This window comes from Tachyglossus aculeatus, chromosome 1 (genome assembly GCF_015852505.1).
Source record: "Tachyglossus aculeatus isolate mTacAcu1 chromosome 1, mTacAcu1.pri, whole genome shotgun sequence".
In the NCBI taxonomy this organism is placed as follows: domain Eukaryota; kingdom Metazoa; phylum Chordata; class Mammalia; order Monotremata; family Tachyglossidae; genus Tachyglossus; species Tachyglossus aculeatus.
The window spans coordinates 143,685,332-143,710,195 of NC_052066.1; the positions used below are offsets into that span (position 1 = coordinate 143,685,332).

General features: G+C 48.6%; 1 protein-coding gene across 1 annotated transcript; it reads left to right on the forward strand.

The window, feature by feature from the left end:
- Window positions 1-1,676: 1,676 nt before the first annotated feature.
- Window positions 1,677-24,409, forward strand: TMEM179 (transmembrane protein 179). Its single transcript, XM_038751952.1, has 4 exons — window positions 1,677-2,036; window positions 12,562-12,699; window positions 17,045-17,123; window positions 20,928-24,409. The coding sequence occupies exons 1-4, from the start codon at window positions 1,732-1,734 to the stop codon at window positions 21,105-21,107; spliced, it is 702 nt and encodes a 233-aa protein (XP_038607880.1). The 5' UTR covers window positions 1,677-1,731; the 3' UTR covers window positions 21,108-24,409.
- The last annotated feature ends 455 nt before the right edge of the window (window positions 24,410-24,864 follow it).

Below are 24,864 nucleotides of genomic sequence, written 5' to 3' on the forward strand. Positions count from 1 at the left end.
CACTTTCTATCCTGTTTTTTCATTGTCTAGCTTTTGGATCTATACACTGTCACTGGAAGCACCATAGAATTTGTATTTTTGTGCCTGGCATATAGTAAGCGCTTTACAGATACCATTATTATTATTATTATCCACATTATCATCATCATATGGGGCTCTCAGCCTAAGTAGGAAGGAAAACAGGCATTGAATCCCCATTTTGCAGATGTGGGAACTGAGGCACAGAGAAAGCCATCATCTGGGTGTTTTGCAGCCCTGTTGGGAGATTCGATGGATGTGCATGTCTGGGAATCCTGTTCAGATAACTATAAGGGCCATTTGTTTCCATCATGGAATGGGCATGCAAGAGCTGCACAGCGCCTCAGTATCCTCATCCGTAAAATAGGGATGGATAAGAATGTGTCTCTCCTTGCCTTGCAGGGAGGGAATGAGGGTGAAATGATAGATCATGGCTTGGAAGTCCGAAGGTCATGGGTTCTAATACTGCCACCGCCACGTGCCTGCTGTGCGACCTTGGGCAAGTTACTTCACTTCTCTGGACCTCGGTTACCTCGTCTGGAAAATGGGGATTGAGATTGTGAGCCCCAGATGGCACAGGGACTGTGTCTGACCAGATTTGCTTGGATCCACCCCAATACTTGGTACAGGGTCCGACGCATAACAAGCGCCTAACAAATATCATCATTATGATTATTATTATTTGAAAGTCTTTGAGGAAATAAAAGAGATAAACTCACGGAGGAGTGAGGAGTGATGATGATGATGATGATGATGAAGATGGTGATGGTGATCTGGGCAGGTCATAGAGTCAGCCGAGTTTGGGTTGGGACTCCCCTCCCCTAGATTTCCCAAGGGCTCAAGACCAGGCAGCGGAGAGGGGGTTTGCCTGGGATCCGCGGGACGAGTTTGGGGAGGGAGGGGAGCCAGCCCAGAAGGGAGTGGACGGTGGAGAAGGGGAGAGAGAGGCGAGAGGGGGTCGAGCGTTGCTTAAGGGCTGGGGGGCGGGGGGTTTGCACAGAGACGTTCTCACTGCGCAGCCTCCACCGCCTCACGCTCCGGGCTGCAGCAGCTCAGTAACCTCCCTGTTCTCCTTCCCTTTCTCCTTTTACCTCCATCTCCACCTCCTCTTCTTCCTCCTCCTCCTCTTCCTTACAATCACCGCCCCCTCCTCCTCTCCTTCTTCTCTTCCCCCTCCCTCCTTCCCACTCAGTCTTTGCTTCTCCTTCTCTCCTCCCCCTCCTCTTCCCATCTCTCCCACCCATCGCCCTCCTCTTCCCGTCTCTCCCACCCCTCTCCTTCCTCTTGCCATCTCCCCCTTTTCATCTCATCTCTTCCACCCCTCCCCCTCCTCTTGCCATCTCTTCCACCCCTCTCCCTCCTCTTCCCATCTCTCCCACCCCTCTCCCTCCTCATCCCATCTCTCCCACCCTCTTCCTCCCCTTCCCATCTCTTCCCACCCTCATCCTCCTCATCCCATCTCTCCCAGCCTCTCCCTCCCCTTGCCATCTCTCCCAACCCTCTCTCTCATCTCTCCCACCCCTCATCCTCCTCATCCCATCTCTCCCACCCCTCCCCTCCTCTTCCCATCTCTCCCGCCGCTCCCCCTCGTCTTCCCATCTCACCCACCCCTCTCCCTCCACATCCCATCTGTCCCACCCTCTCCCTCCTCTCCCCACCCCCTCCCAGCAGGCCCCCCAGTCTCCCCTCTCCCCATCTTCTCCCCCCCGGGCCATGGCGCTGAACAATTTCCTCTTCGCCCAGTGCAGCTGCTACTTCCTGGCCTTCCTATTCAGCTTCATCGTGGTGGTACCCCTGTCGGAGAACGGGACGGACTTCCACGGGCGGTGCCTGCTGTTCACCGAGGGCCTGTGGCTGAGCGCCAACCTGACGGTGCAGGGGCGCCAGCGGTTCACGGTGCAGGAGTGGGGGTCTCCATCCGCCTGCCGCTTCTGCCTCCTGGCCGGCCTCCTCTCCCTGCTGCTGGCCGCGCTGCAGGCCTGGAGGACCCTCTTTTTCCTCTGCAAAGGCCACGAGGAGTAAGTACCTCCCCCTCCCACCCCCATCCGCGACCCCCGACCCACGGCCCCTTCTCGCCACCCCTCACCCGTGCAATGTCTCCCTTGCCCTACAAACATCAGCGCTTGGAACAGTGCTGGACACATAGTAAGCGCTTAACAAAATGCCATTATTATTATTAGCATCTCCAATACCCCTGCAGACCCTCCCCCATGCCACGACCCCCACGCGTGTAAGTACCTCCAACACCCGTGCAACGCCCCCCAAACCCTAAAAACACGTCCAATACCCGTGCAAACCCCTTCCCCACTCGTGCAAGACCCCAAGCCCTAAAAATACCGCCAACACCCGTGCAAACCCCTTCCCCACTCGTGCAAGGCCTCCAAGCCTAAAAATACCTCCAAAGCCCGTGCAAACCCTCCCCCACCCGTGCAACGCTCCCCACTCCCCACAAACCCCTCCACCGCCAATAATAATAATATAATGGTATTTGTTAAGCAGCGTGGCTCAGTGGAAAGAGCACGGGCTTTGGAGTCAGAGGTCATGGGTTCAAATTTCAGCTCCGCCAACTGTCAGCTATGTGACTTTGGGCAAGTCACTTAACTTCTCTGGACCTCAGTTACCTCATCTGGAAAATGGGGATTAAAATTGTGTGAGCCCCCCATGGGGCAACCTGATCACCTTGTAACCTCCCCAGCGCGTAGAACAGTGCTTGGCACATAGTAAGTGCTTAACAAATACCAACATTATTATAATTATTATTATTATTAAGCACTTACTATGTGCCAAGCACTGTTCTAAGCGCTGAGGTAGACACAAGGTAATCAGGTTGTCCCACATGGGGCGCACCGTCTTCATCCCCATTTTCCAGATGAGGTAAATGGAGCCCAGACTTGCCCAAAGTCACACAGCTGACAAAAGGCGGAGGCAGGATTCGAACCCACGACCTCCCAAGCCAGGGCTCTTTCCGCTAAGCCACACTGCTTCTCCAAGCCACGTCCCTGCACAATGCCCCCCACGCAGAATAAACACCTCACAAGTGGCAAAGCCCCTTCCCCACTTCCAGCAGCACCCCAGTGCAAACAGCCCCTTGGACTGACCCCATCTGGGTGGGGGCACGGTGCCAAGGCCGGGGCTATGCCCCAGGCCGTCTAGGACCATGGTCAGCTCTCGGGTGACCCTGAGGAGGGGCAGGCGGAGGCTCTGTCCATCCCAGGCCCAGCCCAGCTCCTGGCCCATACCGGACTGGACCTCCACTCAGTCACAAAGGGACAGGAGACCCTCTCTGACCCTCACACCCATTTCATTCTAAGAGAGACATCCTCATGGGGACAGCAGGGGCTTGGATCATATGGGGTCTTGAGGGTCTCCCATGGTAAGAGGTGGACTCATGGCTGGGTGGGGAAAAGGCCAGTGGAATAATAATGATGGTATTTGTTAAGTGCTTACTATGTGCAAAACACTGTTCTAAGCGCTGGGGTAGATACAAGTAAGCAGGTTGTCCCTCGTGGGGCTCACAGTCATAATCCTCATTTTACAGATGAGGTAACTGAGGCTCAGAGCATAATAATAATTATGGTATTTATTAAACGCTTACTATGTGCCAAGCAGTGTTCTAAGCGCAGGGGTAGATACAAGGTAAGCAAGTTGTCCCTCATGGGGCTCACAGTCATAATCCTCATTTTACAGATGAGGTAACTGAGGCACAGAGCATAATAATAATGATCATTGTGGTGTTTATTAAGCACTAACTATGTGCCAAGCACTGTTCTAAGCACTGGGGTAGATATTAGGTAAGCAGGTTGTCCCACGTGGGGCTCACAGTCTTATCCCCATTTTACAGATGAGGTAACTGAGGCACAGAGAAGTGAAGTGACTTGACCAAAGGCACACAGCTGACAAGTGGCGGAGCTGGGATTAAAACCCATGACCTCTGACTCTCAAGCCGGTGCTCTTTCCACTGAGCCACACTGCTTCTCTACTGGAGCTGGGGGACCTAGAGACACCCCTTTAAGTCACCCTGGATATTCCTTCCAGCCCACCGGGTTCCCCTGGCAAATTGGCCTGAAGAATATCCCTGGGACACAATATTCTTCTGAATCCAACCCAGGGTCAATAGCTAGGCCAGACAGATGCAAGTACACTTTCCATTAGGCCCGTTGTCTGATTTCTCAAAAACCCCAGGTTCAGGGACTGGAGCACTTTTCCTGTCTTGAAGAGGAGACACTGTTCCTTCCTACGAGGGTGTGAGTGGATATTTTTAGTTCCCAGTTCTTAAGAGAAAGCCTGGTGGGCATGCGTGGGGCTTCATTCCAATAAAGTCCCTGTGGCATGGCAATCCCTGATTTCTGTCTGTCATACTCTTGTCCCTGGGCTATGGCCATACTGGCCATACATGGCCATACTGAGCCATGTGACTTTTTTGATGGTATTTGTTAAGTGCTTACTCTGTGTTCTACACTGTCCTAAGCACTGTTATCATTGCTAATCAGCCACTTAAGCATTCAGACTTCTCTTTTGTTTTAAGCTGTGAACATTCCGTCGGGGTGGCAACAATTGTGTCAACTTCACCCATCTTTCCTTCCCCCCCCTTCCTGTCTAAATCATTCCTCCCCACCCCTTGTCAATCAATGAGTGGCATTGATTGAACACTTACTATATGCAGAGCACTGAATTAAGCACTTGGGAGAATACAATCAAGATCGTAGACATGATCCCTGTTCTCAAGGACTGTACCGACTAATCCCACCCTCCTTCTCACCATCTCATCTTCCTGATAATAATAATGATAACTGTGGTATTTGCAAAGTGCTTACTATGTGCCAAGTACTGTACTAAGCAGAGTGCACGTTCTAAACATGAAACCCCAATTTACAGATGAGGAAATCGAGGCACAGAGAAGTTAAGTGACTTCCCCAGGGTCACCCAGCAGTGCAGTGGCAATGCCAAGTTCTCTTACTTCCAGGCCCATGTTCTTTCCATTAGCCCACACTGCTTCTCGATTGAGTGACCCCAGCATCGCCCTGTAATTTTCCCCACCACCCAATACGCAGATATCCCTGGGACACGGAATTCTTATGTATCCAACTCAGGATCAATAGCTAGGCCGGACAGATGAATCTACACTTTCCATTAGAACCATTGCCTGATTTCTCAAAGACCCCAGATTCAGTGACCGAAGCGATTTTCCTGTCTGGAAAAGGCGACACTGTTCCTTCCTACGAGGGCGTGAGTGGATATTTTTAGTTCTCAGTTCTCCAGAGAAAGCCTGGTGGAAATGCACGGGGCTTTATTCCAATAAAGCCCCTATGGCATGGCAATCCCTGATTTCTGTCTGTCATACTCTTGTCCCTGTGCCACAGAACATACTGAGCCATGTGGCTTTTTTATGGCATTTGTTAAGTGCTTACGTTTGTTAAGTGCTTATGTGTCAAACACTGCTCTAAGCGCTGGGGTAGGTATAAGTTAACTAGGTTGGACATATTCCTTGGCCTACATGGGGCTCACAGTCTAAGTCTGTGGTCTGAGGCAGTGTGGCCAAGGAGAAAGAATGCAGGCCAGCGAGTCAGGGTTCTAATTCATTCATGCCTTCAATTGTATTTATTGAGCGCTTACTGTGTGCAGAGAACTGAACTAAGAGCCTGGGAGAGTACATAAACAGTCACAGTCCTTGCCCACAATGAGTTCTAATCCCTGCTTGGCCACTTACCTCTCTCTGTTTCAGTTTACTTACCTGTAAAATAAGGAAAAAATGCCTCTTCTCCCTCCCTCTTGGACCGTGAGCCCTATGGGAGGTCAGACACTGTGCCTGTTCTGATGATCTTGTATCTACTCTGGTGTTGAGTAATAATAATCATAATGGCATTTATTAAGTGCTTACTATGTGCAAAGTGCTGTTCTAAGCATTGGGGAGGTTACAAGGTGATCAGGTTGTCCCACGGGGGGCTCACAGTCTTAATCCCCATTTTACAGATGAGGTAACTGAGTCACAGAGAAGGTAAGTGGTTTGTCCAAAGTCACACAGCTGACAGTTGGCGGAGCCGGCATTTGAACCCATGACCTCTGACTCGAAAGCCCGTGCTCTTTCCACTGAGCCACGTCATGCTTGGCACATAATGAAAGTGGTGATAATAATATTGGTGATAATAATAATTATAATGGCATTTATAATCATATTTACTATCAGGGGCCCTGTCCGTAGGGTGAACTGCCCTGCGGCTTGAGAAATAAAACAGCAAAGAATCAGAGTTTATCTCACTACAGTGGGAAGGGGGGCACTGAGCACCCATTGGATGGCATGGATATTGCCCATGGCACCGAAGGCCCAGGGTGGCAGTGGGGTGGAGCTGCTGGTTTGGGCAAGGGGTGGCCAACCAGTCCTGGGGATGGGCTGGAGGCCGGCTTTGGCCCAGGACCAAACCTCAGACCTTCAGCCTGGCCCAGGGGTCTACTTGGACTCCTGTGCATCATCCAGGTTTTTTTTTCTTCCAGTTGTGGGCAGTGAACATGTCTACCAACTCTGTTATATTGTACTCTCTCTCCCAACCGCTTAGTTCAGTGCTCTGCACACGGTAGGCACTCGGTAAGTACAATTGATTGACTGACCCAGGTTGGATTGAGGGCAGACTGTTTGGGGCTTCTAAGCCCGAGTGTATGCCCTTGGACCTATCCAAGCAGAGAGCCAGGCTGAGTTTGCCTTGCAGACCAGCCCCTCCCAACATGGCATCAGCCCTCCATTCATTCATTCATTCAATCGTTTTTATTGAGCGCTTACAGTGTGCAGAACACTGTACTAAGCGCTTGGGAAGTACAAGTTGCATTGACCCAGAGTAACGTTGGTCCCATTAGGAAGAGTTAGAAAGGAAGAGTCAGGCCTCCAGTGATCCTCTATTTTAGGAAAGGACCACTCCCCACCCGAAGTCGAAGGAGTAGTGAGACAGAGGTGAGAAGTATCTGGTAAGTCAGTGCAGGCCTCCCTTCTGGAAGGTTTTGAACCACAAAGACCCTGTTTCTTTAGTGGGGAGGTTTCAGTATTTTCCCTGGATGATCTAAATCGTTGCCTCATGTTCCCCTCCTGTGGTCTGTGAAGACACAGGCTTGGAGTCAAGGGTGCCAGAGATTAGAGTAGCATTCATTCATTCATTCATTCATTCATTCATCATTCAATCGCATTTATTGAGCACTTACTGTGTGCAGAGCACTGTACTAAGCACTTGGGAAGTACAAGTCGGCAACACATAGAGATGGTTCCTATCCAACAGCGGGCTCACAGTCTAGAGGGGGGAGACAGACAACAAAACAAAACATATTAACAAAATAAAATAAATAGAATAGTAAATATGTAAAAGTAAAATAAATAAAGTAATAAATATGTAAATAAACCATGACATAATGGATAGAACACAGACCTGGGAGTAAAAAGATCACATGTTCTAATCCCGGCTCTGCCACTTATTCACTCATTCATTCATTCAGTCGTATTTATTGAGCGCTTACTGTGTGCAGAGCACCGTACTAAGCACTTAGAACAGTGCTCTGCACATAGTAAGCACTTAACAAATGCCTTGATATATATGCAAGTAGGCAACGTATAGAGACGGTTCCTACACAACAACAGGCTCACTTATCTGTTGTGAGGCCTTGGGCAAGTCATTTCACCTCTCTGTGCTTCAGTTACCTCATCTGTAAAATGGGAATTGAGACTGTGCATACCACGTGGGACAGGGACTGTATCCAACCCAATTTGCTTGTATCCACTCCAGTACTTAGTACCTGTACTATGTACCAGTACTATATACCTGGAACATAGCTATAACAAATACCAAAATAATCATTATTAAAGTTGCTCAGATGTGTGTAGGGGGTGGGGGTGGTTGTCCATTTCAGTTGCCCAAAGGGAGAACCCAGAGATAAGATTGTTGTGTGTGAGGTAAATCTTTCCATGTTCCTCCGTTCTTTCATTCAGTCCATGCCTAGGCTGGGGTTGGTCTTTGCTGCAACACAATGAGCACTGAGCAGGTGGGACAGTGTGCCCCATCCCCATACCTCCTCCTTGTACTTTTCTGAGGGGTTGATTGACAGCAACAAAGAGGAAACTACTGTTCCCTGTGGGGGTGACAAGTGAAGATCTGCTGCACGCAGGAAACAACATATACTGGCAGGGGAATGAATCGTTATTCACTGGGACTGATTTTATTGATGAATTTTTTCCCCTTGCTTAGCGTTTAGGCTAGCTGGCTCACCAGAGGTCAGTGATGGGCTATTTTTAGACCCTTAACTGGATCTCCCGTTCTGGTCTGACTTACTAGATTTTGAGCAACTTGAGAAAGCAGAGTGCACTAGGGGATAGAACACTGGCCTGGGTTCTAATCTCAGCCACTTGTCTGCTGTGCCACCTTGGACAAGTCATTTCACTTCTATGTGCCTCAGGTACCTTATTTGTAAAATGGGGATTAAGACTGTGAGCCCCACATGGGACATGTACTCTGTCCAACCTGATAGGCTTGTAACTACCCTAGTGACTAGTACAGTGCCTGGCACACAGTAAGTGCTTAACGGATTCTATAAAACAAAAATAAGTTTCTTGACAGCACGTATCGTGTCTACCTACTCTATTGAATTGTATTCTCCAAATCAGTCAACTGTATTTAGTTAGTTACTTGTATTTATTGAGCACTTACTGTGTGCAGAGCACTGTACTAACCACTTGGGAAAGTACAATATAACAATGAACAGATACATTCCCTGTCCACAATGAGCTTACAGTATAAATGCTTAGTACAGGGCTCTGATTACAACAAGAGCTCAGTAAATACCACTGATTGATCAAAAAGTTGCAGTGAGCTCTAGATATTCCTAGAATGAAACAGTGCATGCTTGAGTTTACATAACCAAAATGGAACAGAGCAAACAGGACATCACTAGTTGTTCCCAGCCCAAACGGGACTGTATCGCCCACATTTGCAAAGGGAGAAGGAAATTTCATTATCAGTAATGTAATTTGACCTTAACATAATAATAATAATAATAATGAGGGTATTTGTTCAGCACTTACTATGTGCCAAGTACTGTTCTAAGCGCTGGGGTAGATACAAGGAAATCATATTGTCTCATGTGGGCTCAAAGTCTTAATTCCCATTTTACAGATGAGGTAACTGAGGCAAAGAGAAGTTAAGTGCTCTGTCCAAAGTCACACAGGTGGTAAGTGGCGGAGCTGGGATTAGAACCCTCTACAGATATGTGTGTGTGTGTGTGTGTGTGTGTGTGTGTGTGTGTGTGTGTGTGTGTGTGTGTGTGTGTGTGTGTGTGTGTGTGTGTGTGTGTGTGTGTGTGTGTATGCTTGCCTGTGTGCAAATATGTTTCCCGGGGAAATTTTGGGATGTAGAGAGGCCAAGTTGGGAACGTAGAAGGCATCGTTGGAAGTGTTGGATGATCGGATGTTTCATCCTTAACCATGGGAATGGAGGTCCAGGAAGGCGGTCAGCACTCAGAGCCCCTACTGGAAACAGAGACCAGCAGATCTGCATGGGCTTTGGAGTTGACCTAGTAATGGGCATTTTATAATGGTTTTATTTATTTTATATAGCTGTCATTCATGCTCAAAGAAGATCAATCAGTTGTATTTATTGGGTACTTCCTTTGTACAGAGCACTGTACTAAGTAGGTGGGAGAATACGCTGTATCAGAGTAGGTAGACACATTCCCTGAACACAATGAGCTTACCCATCTAGCTGATACTGAGTGAAATTCACCCACGGATGCATGTGCAATTGAAAAGACCACTTGGTGCACATATAAAGATTAACGCTTGTTCTGTTTGTTATGTTTGTTCATTCATTCATTTATTCAATCGTATTTATTGAGCACTTACTGTGTGTAGAGCACTGTACTAAGCGCTTGGGAAGTACAAGTTGGCAACATACAGAGACAGTCCCTACCCAACAACGGGCTCACAGTTTGTTGCTTGCAGTACTTGGTTTCTTTTTTGTTTTTGCCTTCCTGTTTTACCATCTTTATGCAACATAATGATAATGGTACTTGTTAAGCACTTACTGTGTTCCAGACACTATTCTAAGAATGGGGGTAGATACAAGATAATTGGTTTGGACACAGTCCCTCTCCCACATGGGGCTCAAGTCCTAATCCTCATTTTACAGATGAGGAAACAGAGGCACAGATAAATAATAATAATAATAATGGTATTTATTAAGCGCTTACTATGTGCAAAGCACTGTTCTAAGCACTGGGGGGATACAAGGTGATCAGGTTGTCCCACGTGGGGCTCACAGTCTTAATCCCCATTTTACAGATGAGGGAACTGAGGCCCAGAGAAGTGAAGTGACTTGCCCAAAGTCACACAGCTGACAATTGGTGGAGCAGGGATTTGAACCCATGACCTCCGACTCCAAAGCCAGGGCTCTTTCCACTGAGCCACGCTGCTTCTTGGGCAGGTGATCACTTGCTTGGGCAAGTGATTTTCCCAAGTGGCAGAGTTGGGATTAAAATCCCTGATCTCTGAATCCCAGACCCATGCGCTTTCCACTAGGCCACACTGTTTCTGTTCCAGTAAAGACACCCTTTTCCTGATTGCAGTATGACATGCTGCTCTACCTGCCATAACTGGTCGCCAGGGTTCAGTTGGGAGCAGCATTGCCTGAAGACCGTACTGAGCACGTGGGAGAGTACGGTAGAGAGGCAGAAGGAAATGGGTTCTAATCCCAGCTCCACCAACTTGTCTGCTCTGTGACCTTGGGCAAGTCACTTCATTCCTCTGGGCCTCAGTTACCTCACCTGTAAAATGGGGATTAAGACTTTGAACACCACGTGGGACATGGACTGTGTGTAATCTGATTAGCTTGTATCTACCCCAGCAATTAGTAAAGTGTCTGGCACCTATTTAGCACTAAGCAAATACCATTTAAAAAGGTGGCTGGATTAGCTAGCATTTTCATCTACAGCATAGTGTCAAAGGTAGCTGAGAGGTCTAGGGGGATTGGGTGAGGACTGTTAGAGTGATCTTGGAGAGTACGTGCTCAGTATTGTTATTATTATTGTGGTGTTTGTTAAGTGCTTATTTTGTGCTAGGCACTGTTCTAAGCACTGGGCACTGTTGGTGCAAACGTCTGGTGTGCCTCTACCATTCTCAGCCGCACACCATCTATGTTCATACTAGAAATTATTCATGTAATTAATTAATTAATTAATAATGACATTTATTAAGTGCTCACTCTGTGCAAAGCACTGTTCTAAGCGCTGGGGAGGTTACAAAGTGATCAGGCCGTCGCATTTGCGGCTCACAGTCTTAATCCGCATTTTACAGATGAGGTAACTGAGGCACAGAGAAGTTAAGTGACTTGCCCAAAGTCACACAGTTAACAAGTGGTGGAGCTGGGATTTGAACCCATGACCTCTGACTCCAAAGTGCTCTTTCCACTAAGCCATACTGCTTATATCAATTTCTGTCTTCTCCTCTAGACTGTGAACTCCATTTCAATAGGAAACATATCTACAAACTCTGTTGCACTGTACTCTCCCACGTGCTTAGTATAGTGCTCTACGCTTGGTAAGTGCTCAGTAAATACCACTGGTTGATTAAGTTATTTTCTTAGGAGATCTTTCTTGGAAAGAAGTCCTCATCATTTTCTTTTACTATCAATAATATTTGTTATTCTCCTTCAGTCAATTGTGTTTATTGAGCACTTACTGTGTGCAGAGTTCTGTTCTAAGCACTTGGGAGAGTACAACGTAACCAGAGATATTCCCTGCCCACAGTGAATTTATAGTCTCAGGGGCTGGGAAGGGAAGGAGACAGACATTAATATAAATAAATTTACTCCTTTACTGTTAGTCATCACAATGTAAAGCTAGATAGTTGGAAGACTAATAGATGCTAGATAATTGTGCTCATTTTACTAAGTATTTTTAGTTTGAGTTATCAGTGCAATAGCAGCTTAATTTGAAATTAGTCCTTCCAGCTATGTTAAACACGTACTCTTTCCCACATCACATATCTGCACAGTCCTGAGAGCTTCAGTATGAATTTAACAGCTGATAATTTCAACTCTTATCTTCATTTTGGTCATTAAATAATCATTGTGTAGATGATAACTGGAGCTAACGATTGTTTATGTTCAAACATGGTGATTTTTATCATTAGAGTTAATGAAAGGAGCTCAGCCTGGAGCCTTACCCTGCCCCCGCCCCCCAACCCTGCATATGATTAAGACCCCCCCGCCCCCCAACTAGTTATTTTCAAAAATAAAAGACCTTACAAGGAGAGGATATTGGGAAGGAACAAAACCATCATGATTTGTCAACAGCAGCATTCCCCCCTCTATCATTCTCAGCCCCACAGCATCTATGTTGATAACTATAAATTATTCATTTATATCAATGTCTGTCTTCCCCTCTAGACTGTGAATTCCATTTGGGCAGCCCCCACCCCAGTCCCTGAGTTGGGGCTGGCGGGGGGAGCAACAGTGGCTAGTTGGAGAGGTGGTGTCCCAGTTCTTTAGGACTGACATCATCCTCCTCTTTGCATTTCAGCTCTTTCTTTTATGCCTTCTTGAACCTCCTAGTCAGCGCCTTCGTCGTGTTCCTCATCTTCATCGCCAGCACCATCGTGAGCGTCGGGTTCAACATGTGGTGTGAGGCCATCACTGAGAAGGGGACATTCCCCCACAGGTGGGTGATGGTTCTCAGGATGGGGAGGAGGTGTCGATGAAAGCAGGTGTGGCACAGAGACCAGTGGAGGGTCTCTGGGGTCTCAGCAGACCCTGGACTACAGGACATGGGATGGGGTTGCCATTGATTTCCCAGCGTTGGTTCTCACCCTCTGCGGGCACAGAAAGAGTGAGATGCTCTCGAGGGGTCCAGGACTTCCCTTAATCTACTACTACTACTACTACTACTACTACTACTACTACTACTACTACTAATAATAATAATAATAATAATGATGGCATTCATTAAGCACTTACTCTGTGCAAAACACTGCTCTAAGCTCTGGGGTAGATACAAGATGATCAGGTTGTCCCAAGTGGGGCTCACAGTCTTAATCCCCATTTTATAGATGAGGTAACTGAGGCTCAGATAAGTTAAATGACTTGCCCAAGGTCACACAGCAGACATGTGGTGGAACTGGAATTCAAACCCATGACCTCTGACTCCCAAGCCCAGGCTCTTTCCACTGAGCCATGCTGCTTCTAGCAATGGCAACTCCCTAGAGACCCAGCGGTATGCCCAACTCCCAGGGCCTTCTGGTGGATGACATTGGTGTGGAATGCCCCCTCCCACCCCTCACTGTTTGGCATAACCTGGAATGAGGCAGGAAATAGAGCTTGATTGAGGGAGATGATGGGGCATAGTTAGGGGAAGATGACGTAGGAAGATGGACAGGCCCCATGTCAGGGGGCGAGTGGCCTCACTGGGGTGGAAAGGGCACTTAGAGGTGAACTTGGGTCTTGCTGGGTGACTCTGATGAGGAGTTAGAGCGGACTCCCCACCCCCACAACCAACTGCTTGCCCCAAGTCTCCTCCCTCCTCCTGGGATCCTTCCCCATGGATGACACCTCTTAGCAGAGAAAAATCCAATATTTCCCACTGTTTTCCATCAGGTGGTGCTGCCGGGAATATCCTGCCACTGTTAAACTCAAATTGTCAGCCAATAGCCTTGATCAATAAGTGGACAACCTAACAATATTCTGAATGACACCTAGGTATCCCATGGGCCAGGTATTATTGATTGGAAAGGTTGGGGGAAGCAATTTATTACTAGTAATAATAATACTACTTTTGGTTTTTTTTAAGTACTTACTATATGCCAAACACTGTACTAAGCATTGGGGTAGATACAAGTCTCACATGGAGCTCACAGTCTAAGTAGGAGGGAGAACAGATATTGAATACTGATTTTACAGATTCATTCATTCATTCATTCAATAATATTTATTGAGTGCTTACTGTGTGCAGAACACTGTACTAAGCATTTGGAAAGTACAATTCAGCAACAGATAGAGACAATCCCTACCCAACAACGGGCTCACAGTCTAGAAGGGGGGAGATAGACAACAAAACAAGTAGATGGGCATCAATAGTATCAAAATAAATAAATAGAATATTGATATATTCATTCATTCAGTTGTATTTATTGAGAGCTTACTGTGTGCAGAGCACTGTACCAAGCACTTGGGAAGTACAAGTCAGCAACATACAGAGACGGTCCCTACCCAACAACAGGCTCACAGTCTAGAAGGGGGAGACAGACAACAAAACAAAACATGTGGACAGGTGTCAAATCATCAGAATAAATAAAAATAAAGCTAGATGCACATCATTAACAAAATAAATAGGATAGTATGTACACATCATTAATAAAATGAATAGAATAACAATGAATAGAATAATAGAATAACAAATATGTACATAAGCGCTATGGGTCAGGGAGAGGGGTAGAGCAGAAGGAGGGAGTCGAGGTGGTGGGGAGGGGAGGAGGAGCAAAGGAAAAGGGAGGCTCAGTGTAGGAAGGCCTCTTGGAGGAGGAGAGCTTTCAGTAGGGCTTTGAAGGGGAGAAGTGAGCTAGTTTGGCGGATGTGAGGAGGGAGAGCATTCCAGGCCAGAGGTAGGATGTGAGCCAGGGGTCGACGGCAGGACAAGCGAGTAGGAGGCACAGTGAGGAGGTTAGTGGCAGAGGAGCAGAATGTGCAGGCTATGCTGTAGAGGGAGAGAAGGGAGGTGAGGTGGGAAGGGGCGAGGTGATGGAGAGCTTTGAAGCCAATAGTGAGGAGATTTTGCTTAATATGAAGGTTGATAGTCAACCACTGGAGATTTTTGAGGAGCTGGGTGACATGCCCAGAGCGTTTCTGTAGAAATATAATCTGGGTATCTGAGTGAAGTATAGACTGAAGTGGGGAGAGACAGGAGGTTGGGCTATCAGAAAGGATGCTGATGCGGTAATCCAATCGGATATGATGAGTGATCATACTAACAAGGTAGCAGTTTGGATGGAGAGGAAAGGGAGGATCTTGGCAATGTTGTGAAGGTGAGACTGGCAGGTTTTGGTAGATTAGGATGAGGTAATTTTGCAGATTAGGGAATTGAGGCATGGAGAAGTTAAGGGACTTGCCCAAGGTCAAAACAGTTGAGTAGCGGAGCTGGGATTAGGACCTCAGTCCTCTGACTCCAAAGCCTGTGCTCATTCCATTAGGCCACGGCTGTTTTTTTAGTACTCAAGGGGAGAGGAGGCTGGGGCTCCGTTGCTTGTCCTGGTAGCAGGCCATACAAGCTGTTGCTGAGGCCTGTGGGCTTCCCCCCATCCAGTTGCCATGGACTAGGCAATTGAAACTTAAAGTCCCCAGGCAGCATGTTAATCTGCAGCTGTCTCCACGGCACCTTAACATTACACAGGAGCACCGGAAAATGAGGAGCTTTGGACCATCTCCCATGCTGACCCCGCTAGAGGGAGGCAGCAGCCAAGGGAGGAAGCAACCACCCTCGAGTGAGGGATGGAGCAGTAAATGATGGGGTGGAATGTGTGTATGCATTTCCTAGACCCCACCTCATCCTTTTCCGTCTCCCATCCTGTGGAATCACTGGTTTTTATTTCCAGAACTGGCCAATCCAGGAGGATGACAACATTCAGTTCATGTCTTCCCACTTCTCAAGAACCTTCAGTGGTTGCCCATCCACCTCTGCATCACACGGAAACTTCTTACTATTGGCTTTAAAGCACTCAATCAGCTCACCCCATTTTACCTCAATCTCCCACTTCAGCCCAGCCTGCACACTCTGCTCCACTAGCATGAGCTTAGTCACTGTGCCCCATTCTCATCTACAGAAGCAGCGTGGCTCAGTGGAAAGAGCATGGGCTTTGGAGTCAGAGGTCATGGGTTCAAATCCCGGCTCCGCCAGTTGTCAGCTGTGTAACTTTGGGCAAGTCACTTAACTTCTCTGGGTCTCAGTGACCTCATCTGTAAAATGGGGATTAAGACTGTGAGCCCCCCGTAGGATCACCTTGTAACCTCCCCAGTGCTTAGAACAGTGCTTTGCACATAGTAAGTGCTTAATAAATGCCATCATTATTATTATTATTATTATCTATCTCGTCACCGACCCCTTTCCCCCATCCTTCCCCTAACCTGGAACTCCCTCCCCCTCCATATCCTCTAGACCACTAGTCTCCCAACCTTCAAAGCATTACTAAAGTCACATCTCTTCCAAAAGGACTTTCCTGGTTAAGTCCTCTTTTTCCCTGCTCGCTCTTCCTTCTGCATCATCAAAACACTTCATTTTGTGACCTGTGGGCATTTGATATTCTCCCTACCTCCAAAGCACTTATGTACATATCTTCAAAGTACATATTTTAAATTACTTATTTCTTCATATTAATATTGGTCTCCCCCTCTAGACTGTAAGCTCGTTATGGGCAGGGGACATGTCTGCTAATTCTGTTGTATTGTGCTTGGGAGAGCACTCAAAAAATTAAGTTAGTTGACTGATTTGGGGAACTTGTTCCCAGAGACCAAACTGCAGTTGCCTTCTCAGCTTCTCAAGTTGGGTCTCAGAGCCATCTTGCCTGGAGGGTGGGCTCAAAAATTATCCCTTAATGCTATGCACTGCTTTGGGGGCCTGAGCTTTTCTTGTGCAACAGAAACCAGTTTGAATGGATGGGGCAGAAGTGGCACCTCAGGGAAAATCTGGAGTTTGTGAAGAACATAAAATCAGCATGGCTCAGTAGAGAAGCAGCGTGGCTCAGTGGAAAGAGCCCGGGCTTTGGAGTCAGAGGTCATGGGTTCGAATTCCGGCTCCACCACTTGTCTGCTGTGTGACCTTGGGCAAGTCACTTCACTTCTCTGAGCCCCAGTTCCCTCATCTGGAAAAATGGGGATTAAGACTGTGAGCCCCACGTGGGACAACTTGATCACCTTGTATTCCCCCCCCAGCACTTAGAACAGTGCTTTGCACATAGTAAGCACTTAACAAATGCCATTATTATTATTATTATGCTGTCCCAAACATCTTTCTGTTGTAGCTGTGAAGAGCTCCAGGACATAGACTTGGAACTGAACTTAGAAAACTCAGCCTTCTATGACCAGTTTGCTATTGCCCAGGTAGGTGGGTTCCAGACTCCAGTGGTGCCTTGTCTGGTCTTCTTCTTTTAAAATTTTTTATGGTATTTGTTAAGAACTTAGGATACGCAAGGCACTGTACTAAGCACTGGGTTAGTTACCAGCTAATCAGGTCAGACGCAGTCCATGTCCCCCATGTAGTTCACACTCAATCCCCATTTTACAGAGGAGGTAACTGAGGCACAGAGAATTTAAGTGACTTGGCCCAGGTCACACAGCTGACAAGTGACAGAGCCATGATTAGAATCCAGGTCCTTTCAACTCCCAGGCCCTTGCTCTTTCCACTATGCTACAGCGCTTCTCTATTCCCCATCCTGATGCTCTCCCTGTTCTTGTTGGGCAGACTCAGGCTAGCTTCACTTCAGAGATGGTTACCTCGGGCTGGAATTGCCACTCTGCCAGGCACCAACAGAATGGAGAAGCCATGGGAAAACTGACTTGGGGCCCTTAGGGCTGTTGATTTTAATCAAAATAAAACCCAAGGAGGAAGGGGCCGGGAGGGTTTCTTGCATAATTTGTTTTGGAATATTATAAGGACTCTCCTGGAAGATTGGATGGGTTAAAGTGACATTTTCAGAGAGAACAGATGAGAGAGAAAGAAAGAGATCAAAAGCACACACACCCACACACACACAGACACATACATATATCTAGGGGAAAAAAAGAGGGCAGAAAGAGCAAGATATAGTGTGTGAATCAGAGCACTGTCTTCTTACATTGGGTCCCCCATTAGGCAACCAGGAAACATTCAAAAATCTTCCTGCATTCCAGAGATTGTGGGGAGGGGCAAGATGAGGTATGAATACCTCTCTGATTCTGGGACCTGTTGAACCTTCCCCAGTTTGAGAGAAGCTAGACAGACCACTTGTATGGAAGGTGTGGTCAATCAGGCAAATTCCAGTTTCCAAATCCTGGGAGTTTTCCTCTCTTGCAGGGGTTGGTGGGAGCTATAGAGTGCTCCTGCAAAGCATACCACTAAAGCAATTTCCACTTGCCTGAAAATGTCATAGGGTACCTCCATCTAGGCAAGGGTTGAGGCCCCACCACCCCACCAGATAATCCCCAGGGCTACCAGCACAGAGAGATTGCAAGCCTCCCTTTCTCTCCCACATGGGCCCCAGCTAATCAAGCAGGTGACCAGTAAAGGAGAGGCAAAATCAAAACCCAGTCAGACACACTGAAATCTAGAAATCCACAGTCCCTCACTGGCCAATATGGCTTCCCCTCAATATTTACTTTTCCTTGGTCCATTCAGTCTTCAGTACCTCCGACAACAACATAGTAAAATGTTTGACGATCTAGCCAAAGATCACCTCTCTCTGTCCTTTGTATGTCTCCCAAACCAACATCCTCTTTTCTGAGGTCCTGAGGGGATTGGTTCTCTCTAATTATCCAGGTGGGATTCAGCAGATTTTTAATTAGCCCACCTTGCTAAATGGCTGAGGGGTCAAGGAGGCTATTAATGAATTAATTCCCCCCTATTAATTGTACTATTCCCTGGGAAGGGTAGCTTGTTAAACGGAACCCAACTCTGTCCTTTTTCTACAATGCTGAAATGAAAGAGCTTGCTCTGGGGGCTTTTAGTAATGACCCTAACTCATCCCTTCGCCCTCTCTATTGCATTGGTGTGGAACTCTCTTAAGTGATCAGGCAAGTCTAATTATCTGGGGGACTTCTCAGGCTATCTCCCCGTTATCTCCTTGCCTCCAAGAACCAGGCATTTGGTCAAATTATACAGATTCTCAGGAGGGTATAAGACATTAGGATCCTTGGGGAGGCTCAGCAGCAGGATGGGGGGATCTTAGTGAGCAGAGGGGACAGGAAGACCACCCACCTAAGGGGTGTGGGTGTTGGTTTCCACCTCCCCAGTTCAGCATGATGCAGATTAAGACTGAAAATCCTCAGCCATTGAGTCCATCTGCCCAGCAGAGAGAGTTGGGGGTCAGAGCAATCAACTTTAGCGCAAGTAAAAGGACTCTGAGTCTGGGGATTTGAGATTTAGTCCTAGCAGTGACCTGGGGAGTCACTTCAGGCCTCAGTTTCCTTATCTGTAAAAAGAGAACAAGAGCCCTCTCTCCTACAGTTGGTGTGAGGGTAAGTGAGGTAATGGTTTGAGGATGCTTTGGGGAATGACAAGCATCAGGCAGATCCCAGCTAGTTTCATTAGGGAATAGGTGTGCCTAGAGGGGTCAGCCCCAACAGGCTGAAGGCCCCCGTTCCCTCCTTTTCCGTCACCATAGAGAGCAGCAGACTTCCCAAGCCCTGGACCCTCCCAGACTTGGAGTAGAAGCCTCTGCCCGCTCAGATATCCCCCTGTCTTGGCCAAGGGGTTGAGCAGCAGCATGGCCAACTAGAAAGAGCACTGCCTGCAAGTCAGGAGGCCTGGGTTCTAATCCCTCCTCCACCACTTGCGTGCTGGTTCATTCATTTCATTCAATCGTATTTATTGAGCGCTTACTGTGTGCAGAGCACTGTACTAAGTGCTTGGGAAGTGCAAGTTGGCAACATATAGAGACGGTCCCTACCCAACAATGGGCTCACAGTCTAGAAGGGGGGGGCAGACAACAAAACAAAACATGTGGACAGGTATCAAGTCATCAGAACAAATAGAATTAAAGCTAGATGAACATCATTAACAATGTAAATAGAATAGTAAATATGTACAAGTAAAATAAATAGAGTAATAAATCTGTACAAGCATATATACAGGTGCTGTCGGGAGGGGAAGGAGGTAGGGTGGGAGGGATGGGGAGGAGGAGAGGAAAAAGGGTTGACCTAGGGAAAGTCACCTAACTTCTTTGGCCCTCAGTTTCCTCATCTATAAAATGGGGATTAAATACCTTTTCTTCCTCCCCCTTAGACTGGGAGCCCTGTGAGGGACAGAGACCATGTCTTATCTGATTAGCTACCCCAGTGTTCTTTTTTTCTTTGGTTTATTTTTGGTAATGGTTCTTGTTAAGCATTTACTATGTGTCAGGCATTATACTAAGCACTGGGGTAGATACAAGATAATTTTATTGGACACAATCCTTCTCCCACAAGGGGTTTACAGTCTAAGTCAGAGAGAGGAGGATTTAATCCCCATTTTACAAGTGACATAACTGAGGCACAGAGAAGTTAGGTGACTTCCCAAGGTCTCAGAGCAGACAAGTGGCAAAGCCAGGATTAGAACCCAGGTTCTCTGACTCCATGCTTTTCCCACTAGGCCATGATGCTTCCCATGCATTTAGCACAATGCTTAGTACATAGAATTTAGCAAAGCACCCACTGATGCTAAGGAATCTCAGAGAATCTCTGTCCCCCACAACTGATGGCTGAAGTCCGGAGGTGGGCACATCCCACCTCTTCCAGGGGCTCTGCTGGGGTCTGGTGGGCAGTGGCGGCATGGGGGGTTATCTCTCTCTTTTCCCCTCTTCTGTTTCATTCAACTGATGCCCACTCAGTGGAAAGAGCACAGATCTGGAGGTCAGAGGACCTGGGTTCTAATCCTGGCTCTGCCACTTGTGTGCTGTGTGACCTTGGCCAAGTCACTTAACTTCTCTGTACCTAAGTTACCTCATCTGCAAAATAGAGATTAAGAATGTGAGCTCTATGTGGGACAGGGACTGTGTCCAACCCGATTATCTTGTACTTACCCCAGCTATTATTACAATGCTTGTCACATAGTAAGCACTTAACGCATTTCATTTAAAAAGGAAATAGAGAACCAAGGCAGTGGGTGGGACCCAGAGTGGGGTTGGGATGCACTCACTGATGCTCCACTTTGCCCTGTTCCTCTCTGTCCAGTTCGGGCTCTGGGCCTCCTGGCTGGCGTGGCTGGGCATCGCCGTCCTGGCCTTCCTCAAGGTGTACCACAACTACCGGCAGGGAGACCTGCTGGACTCGCTCATCCACGAGAAGGAGCTGCTGCTGGGCACGGCGTCTTCACGGTCCTCCCCACTGGACCAGAGGAGTGGCATGATCTAGCCCCCCGCCTTACCACCCCCTGCTTTGCCTGGCACCCTGCCCCACCTTCCCTGCCCCCCACCCAGGAGCCCCCAGATGGTGATGAAGGAAGATCTGGGTGGTGGGGGGTGGAATGGTTGGCTCCCTGCGTCCTGGGCAAGGTAGGGCGGGGAGAGGCAACCCACCAGTGGCCCCTAATCTGCCTCTGGCTATTCTGAGCATGAGCCCCCTAAAGTCACCCCTCTACCATTCCTGTTGGACCTGGCTAACCAACTCCACAGCCCTGCCCCTCTGGGTCCAGCCTGTCTGCCCAGATAGCTCAAGGGTCTGTGTGATGCCATGGTCCCTTCTGGCCCACAGGTCTTGGGTCAGTGGTCACCCATACCCCCCCGCCACCTCCTTCTAGGATCAGTTGGGAACAGTGAGCTCTCCCTACCAATCCCCCTTACACATCTAGAGTCTACGGTCAAGCATCCAGGGCAGTGAATGCATTGTGTGGAATCTCAGTCCAGCTCAGTGAGGGGGTCTGGCTACCGGGGGTCGTTGGACTCTGCAACAATACCAAGCATTCGCTGCTGTCCTCAATAGCACGACATTGTTTAGACTTGGACTCTCAGCAGAGTATGTCTGCGACCTCTAAGGGGTTGCACTTGAGTCCTAAGATCCAGACCTGGGTGGTCTTGCCCCTCCCTGGAAGAACCCTTGTAACCATGGCAACCCTGGCTCTATCCTCAGGGCCAGGGCCGGAAGAGGAGTGACCGGGCCAGCCCAGGAGATAACTCAAAGTGGATTGCATGGCCTGCTGTGGAATGGGGGCACCTGTTTAAGGAGCCACTGTCTGGTCAAGGAGCATGGGTGAGCAAGCCAGGGGGTGGAGAATGGGAGCCAGAGGGACACAGGGCAGCTGGACAGTGTGGCAGACAAGAAGGCTGCCTCTCTTACTGGATGGAGAGTCCGGGGAAGGACCCCCTGGGAACTGCCCCACTAAGGGGAGTGGTCTACAGGAGTGGCCAGGGTGTTCCTGGCATTCCTTTGGGGAAATCCTAGTGGGCCTTCCTCTTGAATAGGCTCCCATGGCCCGTACAGGTTATTAGTCTGCCCTGATGGTGCCCGTATTCCTCTCTCCGGGACAAAGTTGGAGAGGTGGGGAGCAGATGGGCCTTTCTCTGTCACTGGGGGCACCATCCACCCACTGGTTGTCCGGGGGGGGGGCGGGGATCTCAGCTGCCACACTCAGCCCCAGCAGCTCAGTTCCATCACTTGGAGGCCAGAAGAGATTCAGGGGAAGTTCTCTGAGCACCTGACAATCCCTTAGACAGAAGTGCTGATGGAGTTGGAATAATCCAGAGCCAGCTAATTAACCTTCGGTCCCTGGGAGCAGAGGGGCAAGGTTTATCCTAGGAAGTCATGCCATCTGGCCCACCAGCAAGTCCAAAAATCACTCAGAAATCGTATTTATTGAGCACTTACTGTGTGTAGAGCACTGTATTAAGTGCTTAAATGCCAGTGGGTTAATGCCAGAGGTGTGTCAGGAGTCAAGGGGTGTGGAAGCCTTACCTGCAGCAGAAAGTAGCCTAAAGCTGGAAAGAGAGTCAGATCAGTGCCACTGACCTTTCCTGCCAGGCACAAGATGTCTCACCCCACAGGTGGGTGTGTGCAGGTTAAAGGAAATAGAATAAGCAGTGAACTTGGGTGGTGTAGACCATCGGGCAGTCTCGACCATCCCTTCCACCTTTCATTTTGGAACTGAGTTTCTAGTGCTCTATAAATACAAAGTGCTCCAGGGTGCCAGACTGCTACTGTGCTGGAGGTGCCGACAGCCTAAAGCTAGTAGTCATCCCCTGATCCACTCTCACTGCACTCCCAACCCCACCACCTTCTGTCCACCTCCTAAGAGGGAGATGGTCTGAATTGTATCCTGTTCAGCTTGGAGTCCTCCTTGTAGGTCTGAAGGATTGAAGATCTTCTGCAGCTCCCTGACAATCCCCTTCCGCACCCCTGTTTGGGAAGCCCATAGTCCCCTATTGGGAGGGGCCTCAGGGGGTCTTTATCATCCCACACCCTACCCTTCCTGTCCAGTCTCCCATCTCCCATCAGGCGGATGGATGACTAACCCTTCTGGATCAGACAGTAACTGATTCTTTGCTTGAAGATTTCCAGGGACTGAGATGGTACAGCCCCCCTTGGTGGCCATTCCCAGTGAGTCATAGCCCTGATCATCAGGACATTCTTTCTCCAGTCCAACCACAGCTCGTCCTTCTATAAGCCCAGTCTAGTCTAATTTCTCCCGGAGGATCCCCCGTGAACCCAGAGAAAAGCTGGGCAGCTTCCTCCCCTTAGAAATCCCAAGCTGGTCCCTCTCCGCCTTCCCCCTTCCCCACCTTCCCCCTTCTCAGAGGGATCCCATCGTCCAGCCGGTCCCCGGCCAGTCCTCAGAGGAGAGTCAGCAGTCTCTTGGGGTGCAACAGAGAGACCCAGGGCTCAGATTGTAGGGCGGTGCATCCCTTCACTTGGGGCTGGGGCCGGAGCCAGTCTGTGACCCGCTGATGACAGTGACCGTGGGGTTGAGCAAGCCTCCGCGGGGCCCGACCCAATTACCTTGTATCTACCCCAGTGCTTAGTACAGTCCCTGGCACATAGTAAACACTTCGAAAATATCACTATTATTATTATTATGATTATTTTCATTCTGAAGTAGAAAACTGGAGGATCTACACAGGCAAATCATCCACGCAGCTTGGGGCTCCTGAAATAAATTCAGACTGAACCACCTGGACAATTCAGGCATGAGGTACTTTGAGGGCCTGATGTGTTCAGACCAATGGGGCCCAGATTGGATTTGTAGCTTCCATAGACCACCCCTTGGGTTGGCTTCAACCCCCAACAACCCAAGTTTCAAATGGATCTCCCCTCCCCATGTCTTCCTTTGCAGCTTCCATCCCTGGCACATCGCTTCTGGCCTGGGCCCCACCCAAAAGTCCATGGCTCGACTTTCTTTTCCACCTTCCTTCATCCCCTCTCTCTCCCTTTCCCTCTCCACCCTCATTCTCACTCAAGGTAGGCTGGAGGGTCATTTGGCAAGTCACTTTGGCAAGTCGCTTGCCACCACCCGTCCCGTCCACCAGCATGGCAACAGGCACAAGGAAGCCGTTATTTAGTGGAGGAATCCAGACATCCATACTGAGGGCAGGTTTGCAGAAGTTCCCAGAGTCCCTTGGCTTTGCCCCCAGAGAGACAAGGGCCTGGGGCTTCTTTATGGTATTTGTTAAGCACTTGCTGTGTGCCAGGCACTCTCCTAAGCTGTGGGGTAGATCCAAGCTAATCAGGTTAGACACAGTTCCTGTCTCACATGGGGCCCACAGTCTTCATCCCCATTTTACAGATGAATGAGCTGAGGCCCAGAGAAGTGAAGTGACTTGCCCCAGGTCACACAGCAGACAAGTGACAGAGACAGGATTAGAACCCAGGTCCTCTGACTCACGGCCCATGCTCTTGCCACTAGATTTCTTCTGGATCCTGACGGCTTGGACTTTCTGGGTTGAGCTACAGCGAGGGCTTGACCTCTTCAGACCTCAGTTTCCTCATCTGTCATATGGGGATTAAATCCCTGCTCCCCCCCACCCCTGAGACTGTGAGTCCAGTGAGGAACAGGGACTATGTCTGACCTGATTGTAAAATATTTGGAGAAGCAGCATGGCTTCGTGGAAAGAGTTTGGGCCTGGGAGTCAGAAGACCTGGGTTCTAATCCTGACTGTGCCACATGTCTGCAGTGTGACCT

Coding starts and splice junctions, on each gene's coding strand:
- TMEM179 (XM_038751952.1), top strand. CDS start 1,732: ATGGCGCTGAACAATTTCCTCTTCGCCCAGTGCAGCTGCTACTTCCTG. Junction 12,700..17,044: donor AAGGGGACATTCCCCCACAG/GTGGGTGATGGT, acceptor TTTCTGTTGTAG/CTGTGAAGAGCTCCAGGACA. Junction 17,124..20,927: donor ACCAGTTTGCTATTGCCCAG/GTAGGTGGGTTC, acceptor CTCTCTGTCCAG/TTCGGGCTCTGGGCCTCCTG.